At 40.4% G+C, this 21,037-nt stretch overlaps 1 protein-coding gene across 1 annotated transcript in view; it reads left to right on the top strand.

Moving 5' to 3' along the window:
- Positions 1 to 21,037, top strand: part of ppp3cca (protein phosphatase 3, catalytic subunit, gamma isozyme, a) — a 93,952-nt gene extending 72,915 nt beyond the window's left edge. The window contains exons 8-13 of the mRNA XM_055161587.1: positions 2,056 to 2,150; positions 2,228 to 2,368; positions 7,835 to 7,912; positions 11,614 to 11,698; positions 14,401 to 14,498; positions 20,628 to 21,037. Of these exons, the coding sequence (XP_055017562.1) occupies positions 2,056 to 2,150; positions 2,228 to 2,368; positions 7,835 to 7,912; positions 11,614 to 11,698; positions 14,401 to 14,498; positions 20,628 to 20,782 (652 nt within the window). The 3' untranslated portion in view covers positions 20,783 to 21,037. The remainder of the gene's footprint in view (positions 1 to 2,055; positions 2,151 to 2,227; positions 2,369 to 7,834; positions 7,913 to 11,613; positions 11,699 to 14,400; positions 14,499 to 20,627) is intronic.

Raw genomic sequence — 21,037 nt, 5'->3', positions numbered from 1 at the left:
GATAATTTATGTTAGTAGGTTCTTTTTTCAGACCAAGGTTTTGTTTTTCATACCTGTATACCTGTATAAATCAGCTGACCAGACACATCACAGCAACAACCAGTCTGAGGAAGACGCTAGTGAGCAGTCGAAACTGTCAGGTATGAAAAACAAACCCTTGGTCTGAAAAAAGAACCTACCGTATTTTCCGGGCTATTAGACGCGCTCTTAAGCCTTTAACCCCATCCAAAAACGACTGCGCGCCCCACAATCCAGAGCACCCCATACACGAATCCACTCAGGTGTCCCAGCACGACTTCAGTAAACTACAAAGCCGCACCACCCGCAGAACACACAAACACACACGGAGCAGACAGCGACCGCACAGCGACAAACACCCACAGACACACTCATCGCTCCACACTGACGAGGAACGGGATGGAGGAACGAACTGAAAAAGCGAGTGCAATGTGCCACTTCTAGACACAACTGAACAACTGAGTCACTGCGAACACGCTGACAATCCGTTGGTCCCAGACACACCCTCCCTACACACCACAACTGAACAAAGCCCAGAGTCACCGTGAACGAACAAACAAACAAAACCACTCACCCATCACACTGTTGTGTTTCCTTTAAAGTCCGGTGCGGCTTATTTGTGAATTAAAGTCGAAAATAGACTATTTACATGACAGTGCACCTTATTATCCAGAGCGCCCGAAAAATACAGTAATAACATAAATTGTGGATGCCATGTCAGTCAAAACTCGGGCAGTTTTGAATTCCCCCAAAATGCACTGTGCTTCTATGAGAGAATTCATTCTCTATGGCCCAAGCCATAGATCCTATAAAAAAGTGGACTGTGAGTGTGACGTGTGAGTGTGTTACTCACAGCGTTCACCACCACTCGAGTGAAGCTCGTGATGCTCATGGTGACAGGAGCAAATTTCCAGGCTTTATATTATGAATAGTTTTTTTTCTGACGGACAAAATAGCAAAAAAAACAAAGCAAAAACCAAACAGGATTATGTAGAGCGGGTTAATATGAATACTGTAAGACCAAAATGCCGAGGCTCACAGCAGCAGTTACAGAGCGAGGTGCGACAAGATCTCAATGTAAGAACCCCCTGGTGCACTTCCTATTTGGAATGCAGCAGCTAGTACTTTAGCTACGTCCATTTTTTAATGTTTTTCAGAGTCTAGAATGTGGTGATGTCATACTCTCAGAGGCAAGGGCAAGAGACAACAAAAATCTGCAGTTGAACAATATTAATTTTAACTGCCTTTGTCTGTATTAAACAATTGAAGCCTATAGAATGTTGTGATGTCTTCTGAAACCCAACAATATTTACAGTCTATGGCCCAAGCTCCCGGGAGCTGCAGTACCTGGAGCGGACACTAGTCGGTCTGGAGCCGGGATGGAGGGGGAGGGACTTATACAGTTTTTAATATAGATCCATGCTGCCAATAGATGCATCAAGAATCTCGGACTTCCGGTCATTGCGCAATGCATACTGAGAAGGATTTTCCGAAAAAGTGAGCATCAAACCTCCATGTTTGTTTTCCCAGTGGGATGTGTCTATTGACAAAGTCGATCTTTTCTAGTCTTTTGAACTATATCACTTTTGTTTCTGGTTCTGATATTGTCATATTTTAGTTTTGGGATTCGGACATCGTAATTGTGTGGTTGTTGGATCCTAACAGCGGAAAACGGCTCGAGAAATTTGTTTGTGAACTCCATAAATGCAAAAGGGAATCAGATGTGTGTGACTGCAAACTTCCGTTCAAACTGTTTCTCTTCCCAACGGAATTGAAAAATAGTGAAAGGTGAAGGCGATGGGCAGGATTGATCCACAGGAAGAACCAAAAAGGAAAACTTTGTCTGCCTTAATCATCCCGAGTTTGCAGCGAACATTTTGTATCATTCAAGCGTTGGTCCTATGAAAAAGGTGAGAGTTTCAGACAGAGCAGTGCCTCTAGTTAGCATCACAACCCCAGGGAATGTCAATGACTCAATAAATGAAAGTGTCATTTAAAACAATATTATCAATTAAAACTTGTGTCTCTTCTCCACAGTTACCGTATGTACAGAAAAAGCCAAACCACGGGCTTCCCTTCACTTATCACCATTTTTTCTGCTCCAAATTATTTAGACGTCTACAACAATAAAGGTATGGCTTTAACCCGCTTCTAATTACGTTTTATTGCATTTTTGTTTAACATTTGTTTTATTTTTTGATTTTTGCAGCTGCTGTTTTAAAATATGAGAACAATGTAATGAATATTCGTCAGTTTAATTGCTCACCTCATCCGTACTGGTTACCCAACTTCATGGACGTCTTCACATGGTCTTTGCCTTTCGTTGGAGAAAAGGTACTCACAGATGGACGTTACTTTTTTCTATGGAGATGTCATTGCTCTTCCTGGAATGTTCCACAGTGTGACATTAAACAGCTCTACTTTACATTTATTCAGTTACAAGTGGTTTTAGAGCTCAAAAATACTGGGAAAAGCAGACATTCTGACTGTGAGCGGGGTCGCCTCTCCACAGATCTGACCTGTAACTTGGTCTGGTTTGGTCTCCATGAAGATAGAAAGGTCCCTCCACCAGAAATGTTACACAATGCACTTTTAAGTACACTTTTAAGAACAGTGTTGGGAGTAACACGTTCTAAAAGTAACAAATTAGTGTAATGTGTTGCTTTTTGCTGTAACGCAATTAACCTGAATTGAAGTGGTGGGTTTTTCTTCATACAAATTCGCTAAAATCACCGCGATATCAGCAGCGATGAAACACCGGAGACGTGCCCACGTAGACCGTCAGGTGACCTCGAGCAAAAGGACCGATGCAGAACTCCACGCTCCACGAGGCTAAGAGCAGATGATGCCGATCGAGCCTTGCAGACACCATGTTCCACGGGCTCAGGGTTCTCTCAGGGGCCGTCCTAGATTCCAAGTTCTAGTCCAAGTTTTGTCCTGGTTTACACCTGGTTTAGTCCTGGGTCAGTCCTGGTTCAGCTCTGGTTTAGTCCTGGTTTCGACCTGGTTTAGTCCTGGTTCAGTCCTCGGTTCAGTTCTGGTTCAGTCCTGGTTTAGTCCTGGTTTAGACCTGGTTGAATCCATGGTTCAGTCTTGGTTTAGTCCTGGTTCAGTCCATATACGTCGTAAAAATTCAGCATCTTCGCAGTTATTTTGTTGAGAGTAAATTAAAGTACTGCAATAGTCGTGTAATGTTTTACATTTTAAATACAGTAATATTATAATGTAACAAATGACCTTGAAATGACAGAAACAAGTCATAAATAACACATTACAGTTTTAAAGTCACTTGCCCAACAGTGCTTAAGAAAGTACTAACAAACATTTAATCCATAATGAACAAATAGTTTATTAAGACTGATTAAGGCTTAGTAATTACTTAAAGAGCTCATATTTCTCTATTTTCTGTTCTGTTTTGTTTCATTCACACATGTTTAACACACAAATGCTGCGTATTTGGGCTGAGTTCTTCTTCTCTCAAACAGAAAACACTCTGCTCCACCTTGTGATGTCATGTCGTAATACAGGAAGTGCTGCCCTTTGCTTTTAAACTCCATATGCCTTCACTAAAATCATTTGGATGCTTTCAGCTACGGAATTGCCAATCTCTGCTGAACTGAAGGTAAACAGAGCCGTTAACTTAAACAGCTGCCTAAAACAGCTGCTTGAAACTACTGCTTCATGACATCACAACGTGAAACCGTGTATTTTGAGCTTTGGAGATGTAAACAGACTAATAAAAGGGTAGCCGCGGGGTCTTAAAAGTCTTAAAAAAGGTCTTAAATTTCATGTTCCTAAATTAAGGCCTTAAAAAGTATATTGTCCAAGTCTTATTTATTCGCAAAGGTCTTAAATTTCATTAGGCTATTTTTTTGTTTACTCATCTGGGCTGCAGTGCAATGTTAAAGAGAGGGAGTGGAAAAAAAAACAACGACGTGAAATCAAATTTGGAGTATCCGCAAGGAATACTTTGGTTTCAGACGCCGGCGGCAAAGAGTGAACCATCAGTAGAGTTGAGGAAGATGTTGAATGGATCATGAGGAAATGTAGGTTTAATCCACAGTGGCTCTTAGATTCTAGATGTAGAACCATAGTTGGTTAATGGGTGTGGCGATGTTGGTTTTAATTTTCATTTAAATGGTCTTAAAAAGGTCTTAAAGTCTTAAATTTGGGAGAGTCAAACCTGGGGATACCCTGAATAATAAAGGGTAACTCAAACGTGTGAATCCAATCTAATCCACTTTATTTCTATAACACATTTCACAAACAAACAGTTTCTAAAGTGCTGCACAAATACATACAGTAATTACAACAACAATAATAAAATGATGAAATAAATTACTAAAATAATCATACTAGTCTTAAAATAATGAAAAAAAAAAATAAAATAAAAACAAAATCATAGAATAGCAATAAATAAATAAAACCAATAAAAATACATAAAAAATTCAAATAAATAAATAAAAAACACGAGGAGCACAAACCAGAGAATAAAAGTGGGTGTTAAGAGGAGACTTAAACTCTCCACTGTGGGGCTGTTGGGACGTGGAGGGGCAGAGTGTTCCAGAGTTTAGGGCCGGTCACAGAGAAGGTCCCGTCCTCCTGGTTTTAAATCTCGTCTTAGGCCCCACGAGCTGGAGCTGGACCTCGGACCTCAGAGCATGTGCGGGGGGGGTGTAAATTTGGATGAATACCGAGATGTAACGTGGGGCCAGAACATTCAAAGCTTTAAAAACAAACAATAAAATCTTAAAATCAATTCCTAAAACAAACAGGAAGCCAGTGCAAAGACGCGAGGACTGGGGTGATGTGATCTCTCCTTTTTGTTCCTGTTAAAAGTCGCGCTGCAGAGTTTTGGACGAACTGTCGTCGGTAAAGTGCGTTTTGTGAAATGCCGGAATAAAGTGCGTTACAGTAGTTCAGCCGTAATCAGTGTTGGGAAGGTGACTTTTAAAATGTATTCTCCTACAGATTACAGATTACATACCCCAAAATGTAGTTTGTAACGTAATCCATTAAATTACTTAAAGTGAGTAACGTAATCTGAATACTTTGGATTACTTGATTTTCTGTAGAGAAGCAAAGACTCGGACATCTTCACATAAGATGTTTTGTTTTGTCTGCTAAAAGAAAATGAAAAGTCCAGTCTTTCCTTCACCATATTAAAAATATTAATGATTCGTCCTGTTAAATCCTGTTTGTTTTAGTCCTGGTTTAGATCTAGGGTTAGACCTGGTTTTAGTCCTGGTTTAGACCTGGTTTAGTCCTGGTTTAGGCCTGGTTTAGATCTAGATTAGACCTGGTTTAGATCTAGTTTAGACCTGGTTTTAGTCCTGGTTTAGACCTGGGTTCAGTCCTGGTTCAATCCTGATTTAGTCCTGATTTAGACTTGGTTTTAGTGTCCGGCAATGAGTCCCCCCCCCCAAAAAAAATAAATAAATAAGGGATATAGCCCAAAATGTGAAAACAGGAAAATACCGCCATGTAATCCATTTATTTCAACCAAGTAACTGTAATCCTATTACCACTCATTGAAACAGTAACTGTAACCGAATACAGTTACTCATAATTTGTACTCTGATTACGTAACTCCGGTACATGTAATCTGTTACTCCCCAACACTGGCCGTAATAAAATAAAAGCGTGCATAACTTGTTCAAAAAGTTTAAAAGATAAAAAAAAAGGTTTAACTTTAGATAAAAGCCGCAAATGATATAAACTTTCTTTTTTAAACACCATTGATCTGTGAATGAAACAAAACACAACTCCAGGTCTATTTTTGAAGCGGTAACAACATTAGAACATGACTAAAAGCTCACAGGAGGCCATTTTGCGTGATATAGGACCTTTTAATTAAGGTGTACTTATTAATATAGAGTGCTACCAAATTATTGTGTAGTAATGGTTGTTCATTTTCTTTAGTCATTAACTTCACCAGAGCTTATTACACAATGAAAATAGAAGTGGGGCCAGTGGCAGTGTCATTTCCCCACAGCTGTTCGTGGGTTAACAGTTTATTTATGTTAAAAGACTAGACGGTGTTTTATGACTTTTTTTTTTTTTTACCTATGTATTTGTAATCACAATTAAATGAGTTTTCATAGTTCAGACTTTGGTTTCGGTTCTAGTCCTTAAAGGTGCACTATGTAATTTTTGGTTGGGGGTCCGTCACCTGCTTGTTTCTATGGAGATGTCACTGCTCTTCCTGGAATGTTCCACAGTGTGACATTAAACAGCTCTACTTTACATGTATTCAATTAGAGGTGGTTTTATAGCTCAACAATACCTACAGTACGCAGCAAAACCTAGAGGGTTAAAATTTCAGGGTAAAATATTTCAGAGTTATAAGTGCTATTTTAACTATTTGAAAGTGAAATGAGGGTTTGAGTTGGGGTTATTTGCCAGTGTTGATATGTTTGATGTTAATTCAACTTCCCTTAGTGTTAATTTGGCTCCTCTCATGCACCCACCACTTCAAACTCCCGCGAGAGAAGACCAGTTTGAACCAGATTTGTACATAATTTAATCTCAAATTAACTAAAATTAAGTGTGAAAATAAAGCACCTCTTTGTGGAATCAGGATAACCCTACAAAGTGTTACCTGTTTACTCTCAAAACTATCCATCCATCCATTTTCGTCTGCTTATCCGGGGCTAGGTCACGGGGGCAGCAGTCTAAGCAGGGACTCCCAGGCTTCCCTCACCCCAGACATGTCCTCCAGCTCCTCTGGGGGGACCCCGAGGTGTTCCCAGGCCAGCCCAGAGACATAGTCCCCCCTCCTCCTGGTGGGACATGCCCAGGAGGCATCCGGAACAGATGCCCGAGCCACCTCAACTGGCTCCTCTCGATGTGGAGGAGCAGCGACTCTACGTGTGACTGAGCTCCTCACCCTATCACTAAGGGAGCGCCCAGCCACCCTGCGCAGGAAACTCATTCGAGCGCTTGTATCCGCGATCTTGTCCTTTCGGTCACTACCCAGAGCTCATGACCATAGGTGAGAGTAGGAACGTAGATTGATGGTAAATCGAGAGCTTTGCCTTTTGACTCAGCTCCTCTCTTCACCACAACGGTCCGATACAGCGACCGCATTACTGCCGACGCTGCACCGATCCCACCCAGAGAGGGAAAGACACCTTTTTCCGGTCGAGAACCATGGCCTCGGACTTAGAAGAGCTGAATAAACTCTGAGAAAATGTTAAAATTGATTCTGTGGGAGTCAGTTTTAACACTTTTTGCTATGTAGAAAAACAGGCATTCTGTCTGTGAGCAAGGCCGCCTCTCCACAGATCTGACCTGTTACTTGGTCTGGTTTGGTCTCAGTGAAGATAGAAAGGTTTAATGCCACACTGTGAAACATTCTAGACAAAGCAATAACATCTCCATGGAGAAAAGCAACTAATGGACCTTCCACCACAAAAGTCTTTAAGTCCTGGTTTATGCCTTGTTTATTCTTGGATTTGGTGCTAACACTTCTTTAATAGTGTTGAATTTCTTGGATTTCAGTCCTGGTTCTTCCTGGCACAGATTTAATGGGCAAATATAGATTATGATTTCAAATGGAAACTTTACGAGCACTCAAGCCTCAAATGCAGTATTACACAAACATACATTACTACAATAAAAGTGCACTGTGTAACCAAAAAGTTACACAATGCACTTTTGAAATAGACCTCTGACTAAACTATAAATGAGGGGAAACCAAATGGATTGTGGTTGGTCCCTCCATCACGAACGTACTTTGATCAAAATCTTTTAAATCTTTCAGTGATGTATTTTGATAATTGTCTTAAACATTGTCACTGTTTTGTTTTCACAGTGACGGAGATGCTGGTGAACATTCTCAACATTTGCTCTGACGACGAGCTTATGTCGGAAGGAGACGACCAGTGTGAAGGTAAACTGCAACTCGGACGAGGACTTTGAGGAGCACAGAGCTCAAGCACCTTGTCGACATCAGCTGAACATTACTGATTGATAAAGTTTTAATAAACACGAGTAGATAAACTTATTATATCGTGTTCACTGCAGTGTAGAACAATGAGATTATGCTGTTGCTTTTGTTTAGGTGTTCATGTGGGAATTGTCAGCAGATGCAGGGTGGAGGTGGTGGAGGTGGTGGAGCGGGGGAGCGGGGCGGGTGCAAAGCATTTTCTGCTATGTCAAACGTGTCATAGGTGTAGCTGTCGCGTCGTCGTTGTAGCAGCTTTAGTTCGTTGTCACGTGGGAGGGTGGCAGAAATACACTGTGATTTGTTTAAAAAAAAAGCTGAATCAATCTAAAAACCACTTCGGCAACATATACATGGCCCACACATCACTCTTAGAAGGTAGAAAGCTCTGAAAAGTTGATTTTGCATGAGATGGGCCCTTTAAAGCAGCTGTCCACTGCATGCTCTGACTGATATCAATCCTGTCTGATAGTTTGGAATATTGGTCTCACGCAGGCCTGTCGACAGAAATTTGGGGGCATCACTTTGGGCTTCCCTCTAATATTAATTAATAGGCAGAGGTTCCAGTTCTGGGCCCCTAGGACCCTGGGGCTTGGGACAACAGACCCCTTTGTCCTCCCTGTTGACTCCGCTGGTCTTATGATGCGATCAGACTAGGGTCCGACTGATATGGATTTAAGAATAAATTTGATATGATACCAATAAAACAGCCGATATATTTAGAGGTGTAAAAATTCACTGTAAATCTTCAGCTGATTATAAAACTTAGGTTTGGTTCTATTGGATTTTAAGTTGGGTTTATTTAGGCTACATTTCCTATTATTTTACCTCTTTACCTTCCAGACCAACGGTATCATATACGATACCTGGGAATATGTTTTATATAACTACACATAACTTTCCAACCATGAAAGATAGAAACCTACTTTTATCCCCTTGAAAAACTAAGAGCTGCAGTTTTCTGAGCAGATTTCCGATATTATCCTACGTCACACACACACTGCGTGATGACACAGGGAAAACGATTGTTCAATAGGAACTTTGATCCGCCAAACTCATGCTCTCCGACCGTTTTGATTGTCATAAACTTTGCCAAAGAGTGTAGTGAGTCGAAATAGTCGATGCTCTGAGCGTCTGTGTTCGTCACAATTGAAAAAGTCGCTCTAAGTGCAGATATTTCTCAAATAAATGGCATAGTACGCATCTTGGTCTGCGTAATTGCGCATCCCTTGCTATTTTTATTTTCAGGTTTATTTCAGTCCAAATGTCCAAATCCAAATGTAATAAATCCCATGGAAATGCAGGGAGTGATGTGTCTCTGTGTCCTGGACCTGACACCAGCTGTTTCCATGACTGACAAGAGGATGCCAGAAATCATGAGGCCATAAGGATATTTTGAGTTTACGGACAGACTTGATATTTTGCACTTTTGTAGCTAAGGCCCTAAATGCAGCATTATGTCCAATAGGTTGTTTATACATGTTTGCTGTGAGTTTTGTATGAAAGAGTGTGAATTTTATTTTCTGTTTATTTACATATTTTCAGGTGTATTTCTTGTCCTGTCGCTTTTCTTACAGCCATATGACACAACTACAGCAGCAGATTGTGAAATAACAGGTTGTAGTAAAAAAAAGGATGTATAACACTTCATTAGGGGGTAAAAGGGGGAGTTTTAATAGCACAAGTAAGAAAAAAATCCAGGCGAGGACAAATGTACAAAAAAGGGTTAAAGACAGTAAATAGGTCTAATGGCATTTTTGCATGTAAACTTGACACTCCAGCAAACTTTGGTTCACTGATAGTCAGTGTTGGGAAGGTGACTTTTAAAATGTCTTCCCCTACAGATTACAGATTACATACCCCAAAATGTAGTTTGTAACATAATCCATTAAATTACTTAAAGTGAGTAACGTAATCTGAATACTTTGGATTACTTGATTTGCTGTAGAGAAGCAAAGACTCGGAAATCTTCACATAAGATGTTTTATCTGCTAAAAGAAAATAAAAAACCCAGACTTTACTGAACCATATTAAAAATATTATTGATAGAAGAAGAGGAGACACGTCCACGCAGCATGATTTAGTCCTGTTAAATCCTGTTTTAGTCCTGGTTTAGACCTGGATTAGATCTAGTTTAGATCTAGTTTAGATCTAGTTTAGATCTAGTTTAGACCTGGTTTAGTCCTGGTTTAGACCTGTTTTAGTCCTGGTTTAGTCCTGGTTTAGACCTGTTTTAGTCCTGTTTTTGTCCTGGTTTAGACCTGTTTTAGTCCTGGTTTTAGTCCTGTTTTAGTCCTGGTTTAGACCTGTTTTAGTCCTGTTTTTGTCCTGGTTTAGTCCTGGTTTAGTCCTGGTTTAGACCTGGTTTAGTCCTGGTATAGACCTGGTTTAGTCCTGTTTTTGTCCTGGTTTAGACCTGTTTTAGTCCTGTTTTAGTCCTGGTTTAGTCCTGGTTTAGTCCTGGTTTAGACCTGGTTTAGTCCTGGTTTAGTAGGTTTAGTCCTGGTTTAGACCTGTTTTAGTCCTGTTTTAGTCCTGGTTTTAGACCTGGTTTAGTCCTGGTTTAGACCTGGTTTAGTCCTGGTTTAGTCCTGGTTTAGACCTGGTTTAGTCCTGGTTTAGTCCTGGTTTAGACCTGGTTTAGTCCTGGTTTAGTCCTGGTTTAGACCTGGTTTTAGTCCTGGTTTAGTCCTGGTTTAGTCCTGGTTTAGTCCTGGTTTAGTCCTGGTTTAGACCTGGTTTAGTCCTGGTTTAGTCCTGGTTTAGTCCTGGTTTAGTCCTGGTTTAGTCCTGGTTTAGACCTGGTTTAGCTTCCAGTAATGAGTGGAATTACCAAAGAAAAAAAAAAAAAAAAGGGGATATAGCCCAAAATGCGAAAACAGGAAAATCCCGCCGTGTAATCCATTTATTTCAACAAAGTAACTGTAATCCAATTACCACTCACTGAAACAGTAACTGTAACTGAATACAGTTACTCATAATTTGTACTCCGATTATGTAACTCTGGTACATGTAATCTGTTACTCCCCAACACTGCTGATAATGTGCATCTTTTTGCTGTGTGCACAACTTAAATCCCCCACATCATGTAGTGTGACGTCCAACAATTTGATAAGACGAAAATATTGTACAGTGGACACAGCCACTGAGCTGGAGGACAGGTCAGAATAGTATAGTTGTGTTTAACTGTCAGATTGCAGATTTGTTGACCTGGTTTATGGTTAATATCTCCAGCCACATGAAAAAACACTCTCTGTCAGTATAAATAGAAGTGACATCATTTATTCACAATGGCCTCAGAAAGTGGGGCCTTTATTTAACTCTAAAGGTGTGAGTGTTGTCAGCTGGAAAAACATTAAATTAATATTGCAGGTTTTTGGACCAAATCCTTGACCAGTACTGATATGGTTCAGTATTTGCGAATTTCCGTTTAGATATTTCTTTTCCACCATCTGAGATTATGAAATTGTAGATCATGAATCCTCAGACATGCTGTAGATATGAATTGTGTATAGGAACCTTGCCTCTCATGTTTTTTATCTTTGTTCTAATGCTTTCCCCTGTACACTTTCTCATGTACAGTTGTGGAATATGCATGAGTGAAGACAGCTGAGCAGACCCTAACCCTCCCTGGTTTTGTTTCCCAGGAGGAGCCAGCGCCGTCCGCAAGGAAGTCATCCGCAACAAGATCCGCGCCGTGGGGAAGATGGCGCGGGTCTTTGCCGTCCTCAGGTCCGTGTCTCTCAAACACTCAACGCTCTGCCCTACATTTGAGATCAGACTGTTGAACGGCTGGTTACGCAGGATACTCGAGAGCTCCAAAAACATCTGAAATACAAACTAGTGTTGTAGTTCTCAACATTGAATATAACGGCATATTTTGTCATTATATAGTCCATTTACAGGCACTTTTTGGCACATTTCTGATGGATTACAAAAAAATATTGGGTTATTATTCTTATTGGGAAAAAACAACGATATCTATGCGATTCCTCAGTCGTCCAGGTGGGTTCCATCGCTGTAGAAATTTGAATTCTCTAATTAACATCTTTTTCCTTCCTCTTTATAATATTTAGAAGCCACATTTCCTTATTTCCTGGAGTTTGCCAGTGGTTACGTAGCCTGACTGGTGCCTCCGCTCAATTTCATTTCTCTCCAGTAACTAGGTCAGGAATCAGAATACATTAGACCAGGGGTGGGCAAACTTTTTGACTCATGGGCCACAAAGGGTTCTAAAATTTGACAGAAGGGCCAAACCAGGATTGAGTTTTTTTGGTAATCCACCTGATAAGAGAAAAAATAAGATGGGATATGTAGAAAATATATCCCATGTTACTCAAACCTCCCATAATTGAAAATCATTACAAAACATTACAACAAAATATCTGTCTTTCAAATCCCACAGTATTTACTATTTACTGAAATGACTTTTAAAATACTGAAAATAATAGTAATAGTGATAGTAGTAGTAATAGTAGTTGTAGAAGTAGTAGTTGTTGTTCTTGTTCCTGTTCTTGTTTAAATTCTTGTTCAAGTTCGGCAGGCCAGATTAAAAAAATTAAAGGGCCGCATATGGCCCCCAGGCCGTAGTTTGCCCACCCCTGCATTAGACAATTTATAAGAATCCCGGAAGTTGTAGACTGCGCACCAGCCAATCAGTGAAGAGCCAGACATTCTGTGTTGGCAACGATTCCCGAGATCGAGGATTTAAAGCCGGAACAAAGAGAATGTTTGGTGAATTTTAACAAGGGGAAAGACGTTATTGTTCTTCTTCCTACGGGATTTGGGAAAAGCTTAATAAACCAGTTAGTCCCGTTAGCAGTGCATTACATACGTCACGACCAAATAGCAGCGACTGGTTAAATGACAAAAAGTACCCACCTACTGTCAAGTGAATGAAATCTAATGCTGCGAGGTCAGATAGATGAGTCAGGCTCGTGGTTACTGTCATCTACACATAGATTTAAACTTAAGTGATGGAATAATCCAGTGTTTTAAGGTGTTAACATATATATATATATATATATATATATATATATATATATATATATATATATATATATATATATATATATATATATATATATATATATATATATATATAATATATATATGGAACACATAAGCCAGAATGAGGACACAGAGAGGCATGTATCATGCACCATGTTCAGATGAGTCCGTCAAAGTCCAAACGCACGAAGTCTTTGAAGTAGATTTTGCGGACACAAATGTGTGTTGACAAGTTTAGCTGGGTTTACTCGGGCGTATAAATATGACAACATCTGCTGCTAAAAGGGAAAGTGACCCAATTTGAAACCAGGACAAGATTGGCTGTGGCTGGGGGCACTTTGAGTTGACATTCAATCACTACATTAAACAGGCAGCACTGGGTCAAACTGTAACGTAAAACATGATCTGATGTTATATCCCTATAAATAATCGGGTCAAATGCACAACATGTGTTAAAGTTGGTTTACAGACCTTTCAAGGATTGGTTGGCCCGATTATAGCAAAATGTGACTATTACATAGAATTTTTCTAAGATGCCGTGTCTGGGGACCCCCACCTTCAACCTCCACTCTGTCCTCTGCACCTGACCCCTGTGACCCCCCTGCATCTATAACCCCCTCTGCACCCAAAGCCTATCAACCCCTCTGCCCCTATGACCCTGTGATAGAAATTTAGATTGTGGAAAGATTTCTTTCAATCTGTCTTTGTGTAAATGAATGTGATTTCTACCTGAAACTCAGACCAGTCATGAACACGTGTAAATGTTCATCAGACACAACTGTCTCCTCCTTCAGGAAGCCTTTTGTTGTCCTCAACTGTTTGTTCATTTAGCACCAGCCTCTGAAACCAAAGTCACTCTGCTTTGATATGTATGTAACTTGTATTTCTGTATAAATACTCAGAGCTCAGATACTTGGGGCAGATACTGGGGGAGAGATTCTGGAAGAATGGAGTAGGGACATACTGCTGCTGGAGGCTGTTGGGCTGTGGCCAGGGCAGGACTAGGCCCTGTCCATATCTGCTGTAACAAGAATAAAACTTGGTCTATTTTCCAAAAACTCACCAGGCTTTGCAAATGGATTCATTATTTATCTTCAAGTGATATATAATTTTTGCCACAACAACCCCAACCTGCACCTGACGCCTATTTTTCCCAGAGGCCTCCTCCTCCAGGGGCAAACCCAGGCCGTGCTTGAGGGATAGTCCTAAAGAACACTGAGATACTCATTTTTGTCAGTGTGGTCCACCTATAGTCTTGATGGGTTATTGACACTGAAGGTCCAGAGTAAAACTCGCTGTAAATGAGCTCGCTGCTTCTATGTTGTTGCTTTAACTTCATTGTCTTCTTCCTGTCACTAAATGATCAGAGTAAAACCTCTTCCTTTACAGTCCCTGATCTCAGTTGTCCTTTGTGTTTCCTTCAGGGAGGAGAGTGAGAGTGTGCTGACGCTCAAAGGCCTGACTCCCACCGGGACCCTTCCTCTGGGGGTCCTGTCCGGAGGGAAGCAGACTCTACAGACAGGTGAGGCCTCCAGTCCCTTCTGTAAACCCTGTACTCTTCTCTTTACTCTTTCAGTGTTTGTGTTACATAAAAAATACAGTTTTGTTTTCCTGCGCTGTTTGTTTTGGAGTTGATTCTCGGGCTCTGTACAGTCTGTGCTTGTACTCCACAAAAGCTCCATGCTCCTTTGAAGAGGCTCGATCAAAGTCCAGACTCAGGCCCGGTTGCTTTTCGACGGGGCTGTCCAAAGCGTTTAAGCTGGCGTAGGTCACTGTCACCTGGAAGTACTACCTGACCCTCTGATGTAAAGGTCAACTCTGGGCCTCCCCCGCCACAAAGCATGCTGGGAATCCTCTTCAGTGACCTTTACAGAGAATGCCACAGCTTTGCTCCAGCTACAGAGTCTATAGATTTGAACTTAAAAGGTGCACTGTGTAACTTTTCTAGTGGAGGGTTCCTCACCTGCTTGTCTCCATGGAGATGTTATTGCTTTGTCTGAAATGTCCCACAGTATGATATTAAACTCTTCTATTTCCATGTGAGATCTGCGGAGAGGCGACCACGCTCACAGTCAGAATGTCTGTTTTTGAGTCATAAAACCACCTGTAATTGTAATTCATAAATGTAAGGTAGAGATGATTAAAGTCATACTGTGGAACATTCCAGGCAGAGTAATTTAAATGGTGTATCCATAGAAACAAGCAGGTGATGGACCCCCAACCAAAAAGTTACACAGTGAACCTTTAAACTCAACTGGACCTGAAAACTAGAAGAACAAAAATACTATCACAGTTTTATTCTTTATGTACAATTAAAGGTGTCCTATTGAACTTTTTGAAAACGCACCTTGTGATGTCACGTGGTAGTACAAGAAGTGTTCCACTGTGTTTTTGACCTCCATACACCTTCACTAGAGTCATTATATCAGGGGTGGGCAGTTATTTTTTCCATGGGGCCACATGAGAAACAGAAAATATTGTGGAGGGCCAAAATACTTAATATTAATATGAAAATGAATTATATTTCTTTATAAAAAGCCGTAAATCTCATTGATCTGACGAGCTGCTCAGACTGGGAAGAGTTTATGTTCTGACTAAGCAATGAAAAAGTGAGGCTGCCCAACAAAATATGTCATTTAAGAAAATGCCTCTAACAGACCTGCAAACTCCTCAGAGAAAAAAAGGTGACAGTGTCCGGTGGGCGGGGGATTGAAGTGGTGGGTTTTTCTTCATACAAATTTGCTAAAATCACCGTGATATCAGCAGCGATGAAACGCTGGAGACGCGTCCACATAGACCGTCAGGTGACTGTAGGCGAAAGGACCAGCGCAGAACTCCATGCTCCATGGGGCGAACCAAGGCCGCGCAGACACCCTGTTTGCAAGGCGCTTCCAAGTTCTAGTCCAATATTAGTCCTGGTTCAGTCCTGGTTTAGTCCTTGTTCAGTCCATATACAGCGCAAAAGTGCTGCAATAGTAATGTAATGCCTTACATTTTAAATGCAGTAATATTGTAATGTAACAAATGACTTTGAAATGACAGTAACAAGTCATAAATAACACATTACAGTTTTAAAGTCACTTGCCCAACGGTGAGGCTGACCAGGGCAAAAGCGAGGGATTGAAAAGGAAATTTTAAAGCAATAATTAACAGTCTTTGTGAAGCTGGGCTCTTTCACAAGACACAGATCTGCCCCAGGAGCAGGTTGTGCTGATGATAAACGCACACATTATTTAATTCGGAATTAAATAAAGACAATTTAACGTGTTTTCCATGTAAACCTCAATTTGGATTTATTGTTTCTATTTAAACTCGATGACTCAATTGACCAAGAAAAAGGCGATTGTAGCCAAAAGGCGACAAGTTTGCAGGTATGCTCTAAAATAAAAGCAAATCAGCTTTAGTCCAGGCATGAGGTAAAAATTATAAAATATGGTTTTTTTTTTGAGCTTAAACGGGCCGGTCAGAGTCAACCAAAAACTGCACAATGCTCAGGTCTGATTTAGATGATTTCAGTCCTGGAATTGCCAATCTCTGAACTGAACTAAAGGTAAAAGGAACTGTTCACTTGAAAACTACCACTGCATGACATCACAGGGTGGAGCAGAGCATTTAGAGCTTTGGAGATGTAGACAGACTAATAATAAAGAACGTTCAAACTAGGGATGGGCATGATTAGTCGATTAATTGATAATTGATCATTAAGAATTTCATCGATTATGTTCATTTTTAATCGACAAACTGAATGTAGGTTGCTGTGCGTAGTGTAGTGAGACCAAACGTCCGTGTGAGGGGACAAACAGGTCTGTACATGTGTCTCTCTGCATCAGAAGGAGCGAGACACAAACAGTGGGTCAGTCTGTAACGTACCGAAGCACAAATGTGTATTTAACGATGATTTGTACAAGAAATTCCAGGCTTTCTGTGCCGGTTGGGACAAGTGAGTCCATGTGCACAGTGTACAAAGCAGCACATGTTTTGGTGTCCAGTGGGAAAAAGCTCACCAGAACACCGAAAAACATGAAAAAGTTTTGTCAGGTGAGAGTCGCTCAATGTCGATGACGAGTCCCCACCTCCCTCCCCCCGTACGGTGTCCTGGTTTTGACAAACACAAATATGGTCACACTAACCTGTTTTCCACTGAGTCGTGCCACATCAGCGCACAAGAGCTGTTTTTTTTTTTCTTTTCTGAGTTTATGCAAATGAGCCATGTGGTTTTAAGTTTTGTTTCTGTGAGAGTTGCACAAATCTGCATTAAACACATTATAATGTCAAAGAGGTTGATGTGGCTCTAGAGTCGTTACGGTTTATTTGTTGTAAAGTTGAATTTATTTCTGCAGATTAGTAGTGCAGATAGTAATAATAATGACGATAATTTTGATATAAAAACGTTAATGATTAATCGATAAGCGATCGTTAATTCTCCCGACGATCGATTAAGAAAATTTAATCGAATGCCCGTCCCTAATTCAAACATGTGTGAATGAAACAAACCACAACTCCAGGTCTGATTTTGAGGAGGTAACAGCATTATAACATGACTTAAAGCTCACAAGAGTCACTTTTGTGTAACACAGAACCTTTAAATGTGTTTTAGGTTTGGTTTAAAGAGCACACAACACCGCGCTGTGCCATAGAGCTAAAAACAAAGCAACGTCAGCTGTTAAGTTGGCTGCCGAGGGAGAAATACACCGTATAATCCCACTGACCCACATTCACCTGAGGAGGATTTTACTGTGTGTAAATATCATTTAATAATCATGCAATTGTTCACTGGGCAAGTTTTTAATAGAAGTAGATGTTGTTTCTTATTTTTGAATATTTAAAGGTGTAAAAGACTTAAGTGAATATTATTACTGTAGCTGGACCCCACTCGTCTCCCTTATGCTCTTCTAATTTAATGTACCGTAACATTTACACGCTGTATTTTTGCTGACTGCTTTTTCTCCTTCATTAATCAAAGCAACCGTTGAAGCCGCCAAAGCCCAAGGTACGCTGTGGCGCCCCCTGTCTGTGGTGTTGTGTCACTGTCTCTTTTATACAATACTAGCGTGTTAGTGGATGTTTTTCTGGTGTTGTCGTTGTAGTGTTTTGTTCTGTGTGTCTGAAAATGATTAGAAATGTGATTTTTATCTTACTCTCTGTGCACTTTAAATATTGCCTTTAATAAGTAGCATAGGTCATCCCCTGCCTTTAAAAGTTAATCCTTCTCTGTGATTGGTTGAATCCACCTGTCACTCACTCAGAACATCACAGAGGCTGACCAATAAGAGGAGTGCATGGGGAAAGTGTCTTTCTTTGAGTATACAGTGGTGTTAAACAGACAATCAAATCCCAAATTTGGCGATTTCATTAAAAATGATAATTTTTTATTATATTTTTCATCATGTCGCACAGACTTTGAGCATCTATAATCCTTTCCCAGTGTAAATCACCAAATTAAATATAAATGAATCAGATAAATAATTGAGTAAGACTAAAGATTATGTTCTTACTATCCACTATCAGACTGATCTGTCCCTGTGTGACTGAACAGAGTCACACTTCCGTATGGAGCCAGCCTGTTCTCTTCAGCCCAGTGTAGAGCTCCGGCCCTGGGCTCAGTCACATGGGGCTCCCCTCTCAACAGTAAAGCCTCTAAGACACAGCTAAGATAAGACCTGGGACATCCCTCACAGGGTATTTAGGGTTAATCCTGTTACTGCATTTACTGTGGCTGCTCTGTCCTGCTGCTGCTCTGGGCACTCAGTGTGACTGTCACTTTTGTTCCTGTAAATACAAAATCATCTTATTGTTCTTTATTTATGTTTAATCTGAGCAGTGTTTCATAGTCTCTCAAAACTCTCTACAGTTAATGAGCCTTTATCCAGTGTGATAATGCAAGAGCAGTGTGGTCTGTGTGTAAAGAGTGTGGAGCTCAGTGCATCTGCACTTGTGCTACTGGAGAAAAGTATTTACACTTTCCACCACCTGCTTCTCTCCACTGAGATATCACTTTGAATGTAATGTTCCAATAATTTGAACTTGAAAATACGAAAATATGTACCTGTGTGTCTCCATGGTGATAGATAAGTTTTTAAGGCCAATAATGCAGTACTGCGGAACCTTCAAGAAATAACATCTCCATGGAGACAAGCAAGTGGTGGCCTCTAGAAAAGTTACATTACACTTCAAAAGTGTAAAGATGATGAAGGCAAAACTTCAGGCCCGATGACCATCAGACAAAAGACAAAATAAATCAAAAGTACAAATGTTTAACTGAGTTTATAAAGTTTGTAGATGTGAGGTCTGGAGTAACTCTAGAGATGATCCGGCCCCATCTCCTTCATGAAAAAGTTCTGTGTGACACTGTGTGACACTGTGTGACACTGTGTGACACTGTGTGACACTGTGTGACACTGTGTGACACTGTGACACTGTGTGAACATGTCTCAGGTGTCATCTTATTTGGAAATGTCTTGTTATATAAATACTAGTACATATATAGTGTATATAGTATATAAAATATATTTCTGGTGTAGTGACTTCACTGTGTCCTAAAAGTGTTTTCAAATGTTGATTTGTCATTTCTGTTTCCCTGGCTGTTCGGGACATTACCGTAAGTTTCTCTGCCTCAGGTGTTTTTACCCCTGTGTTGTACTTTACTTGTCTGTGCAATACTCTGTGCAGTACTCTGTGTAGTACTTTGTGCAGTACCATGTGCAATACTCTGTGCAGTACACTGTGCTGTACACTGTGCAGTACTCTGTGTAGTACTTTGTGCAGTACCATGTGCAATACTCTGTGCAGTACACTGTGCTGTACACTGTGCAGTACACTGTGTAGTACTTTGTGCAGTACCATGTGCAATACTCTGTGCAGTACACTGTGCAGTACACTGTGCAGTACTCTGTGCAGTACTCTTGTGCTTGTGTTGTATTTGTTGCCCTTTTGTCAGTTTGTTGTCATTTTATCACAGTGTAGTGTTTCAATTATCACTTAGTGTGTGATTGTCACACTCTCCTTTGTGTATTTACATTTTGTTAAACAGTGAAGTATTTGTACCACATTATCATATACTATTATACATACAGAGGTGGGCAGAATGTAGTTACACTGAACTATTTGGAGTAATAATACTCTATAATAAGACTTACATTATTTGAACTTTTCTTGCTCCTTTTCTTAAGATCCAGACTTTTGTCTCTAGGATGGCCGGCCCCTGGTGCCACCAAGTTTTTAAGGCTTTTTAATTATTTTGAGTAATTAACACCTAAACTTTTTTAATTAAAATGAAACAAAAATGTGGGGCCACTTGTCAAAAACATGAACACGTTGAATCCTCTGTAGACACAAACTGTGGTGTGTCCGAGACTCTGACTCTGCTTTAGTCTTAAAGTCAAGTCAGTCAGTCGTGTCACTACTGTACAGATCTATACAAGTCCACTGTGCGTTTCACCATCGTTTGTCTGTAGAACTCTAGAATTATGTGTCTTATTGTGTCACATTTCTACTTCCTTGGGGAACAAACACTATCGTGATGTTGCACCGTTATATTTTTGGAGTAGAAGTTTGTCTTAAACGTCTCCCTCCCTCTCCATCCTTGTAGTAACTAAACACAAGTGAGTTACTGTCTCAAGTGTCTCAAAATCTCTCTGTCTTTTCCCCACAGCTATCCAAGGCTTTTCTCCGACCAGGAAGATCCGGAATTTTGAGGAAGCTCGCGGTTTGGATCGGATCAATGAGAGGATGCCCCCGCGCAAAGACGGCCAGCAACCCGACCCCAACATGCTCAACTCCGCAAACAAGAACGGCACCGACGGATAAGGAAAAACATCCCAAAAATTCCACAATATCTTCAAATTTTACAACGATTCTTACGTCTACTAGGCTTCGTTTATATATTAATTATTAGTCTTTTAAAACTGGTCCACTTTTTTCTTTTTTGCTTTGGTGAAAAATTTGAAGAGGACACATCGTCATCCGTTGTTGGAAGCTTTGTTGGAAATATTTTGGGGAAAAAAAATCAGCTTTTCAAAATGACTTTATTTAAGATTATCGAAAAAAAAAAACAACGTATTA

This window comes from Boleophthalmus pectinirostris, unplaced genomic scaffold (assembly GCF_026225935.1).
Source record: "Boleophthalmus pectinirostris isolate CB_2022bp ecotype Guang Dong unplaced genomic scaffold, ASM2622593v1 HiC_scaffold_4, whole genome shotgun sequence".
Taxonomy (NCBI): Eukaryota; Metazoa; Chordata; class Actinopteri; order Gobiiformes; family Gobiidae; genus Boleophthalmus; species Boleophthalmus pectinirostris.
Note: the sequence above shows the minus strand (reverse complement) of the source record. Positions and strands in the feature narration are given on the sequence as shown.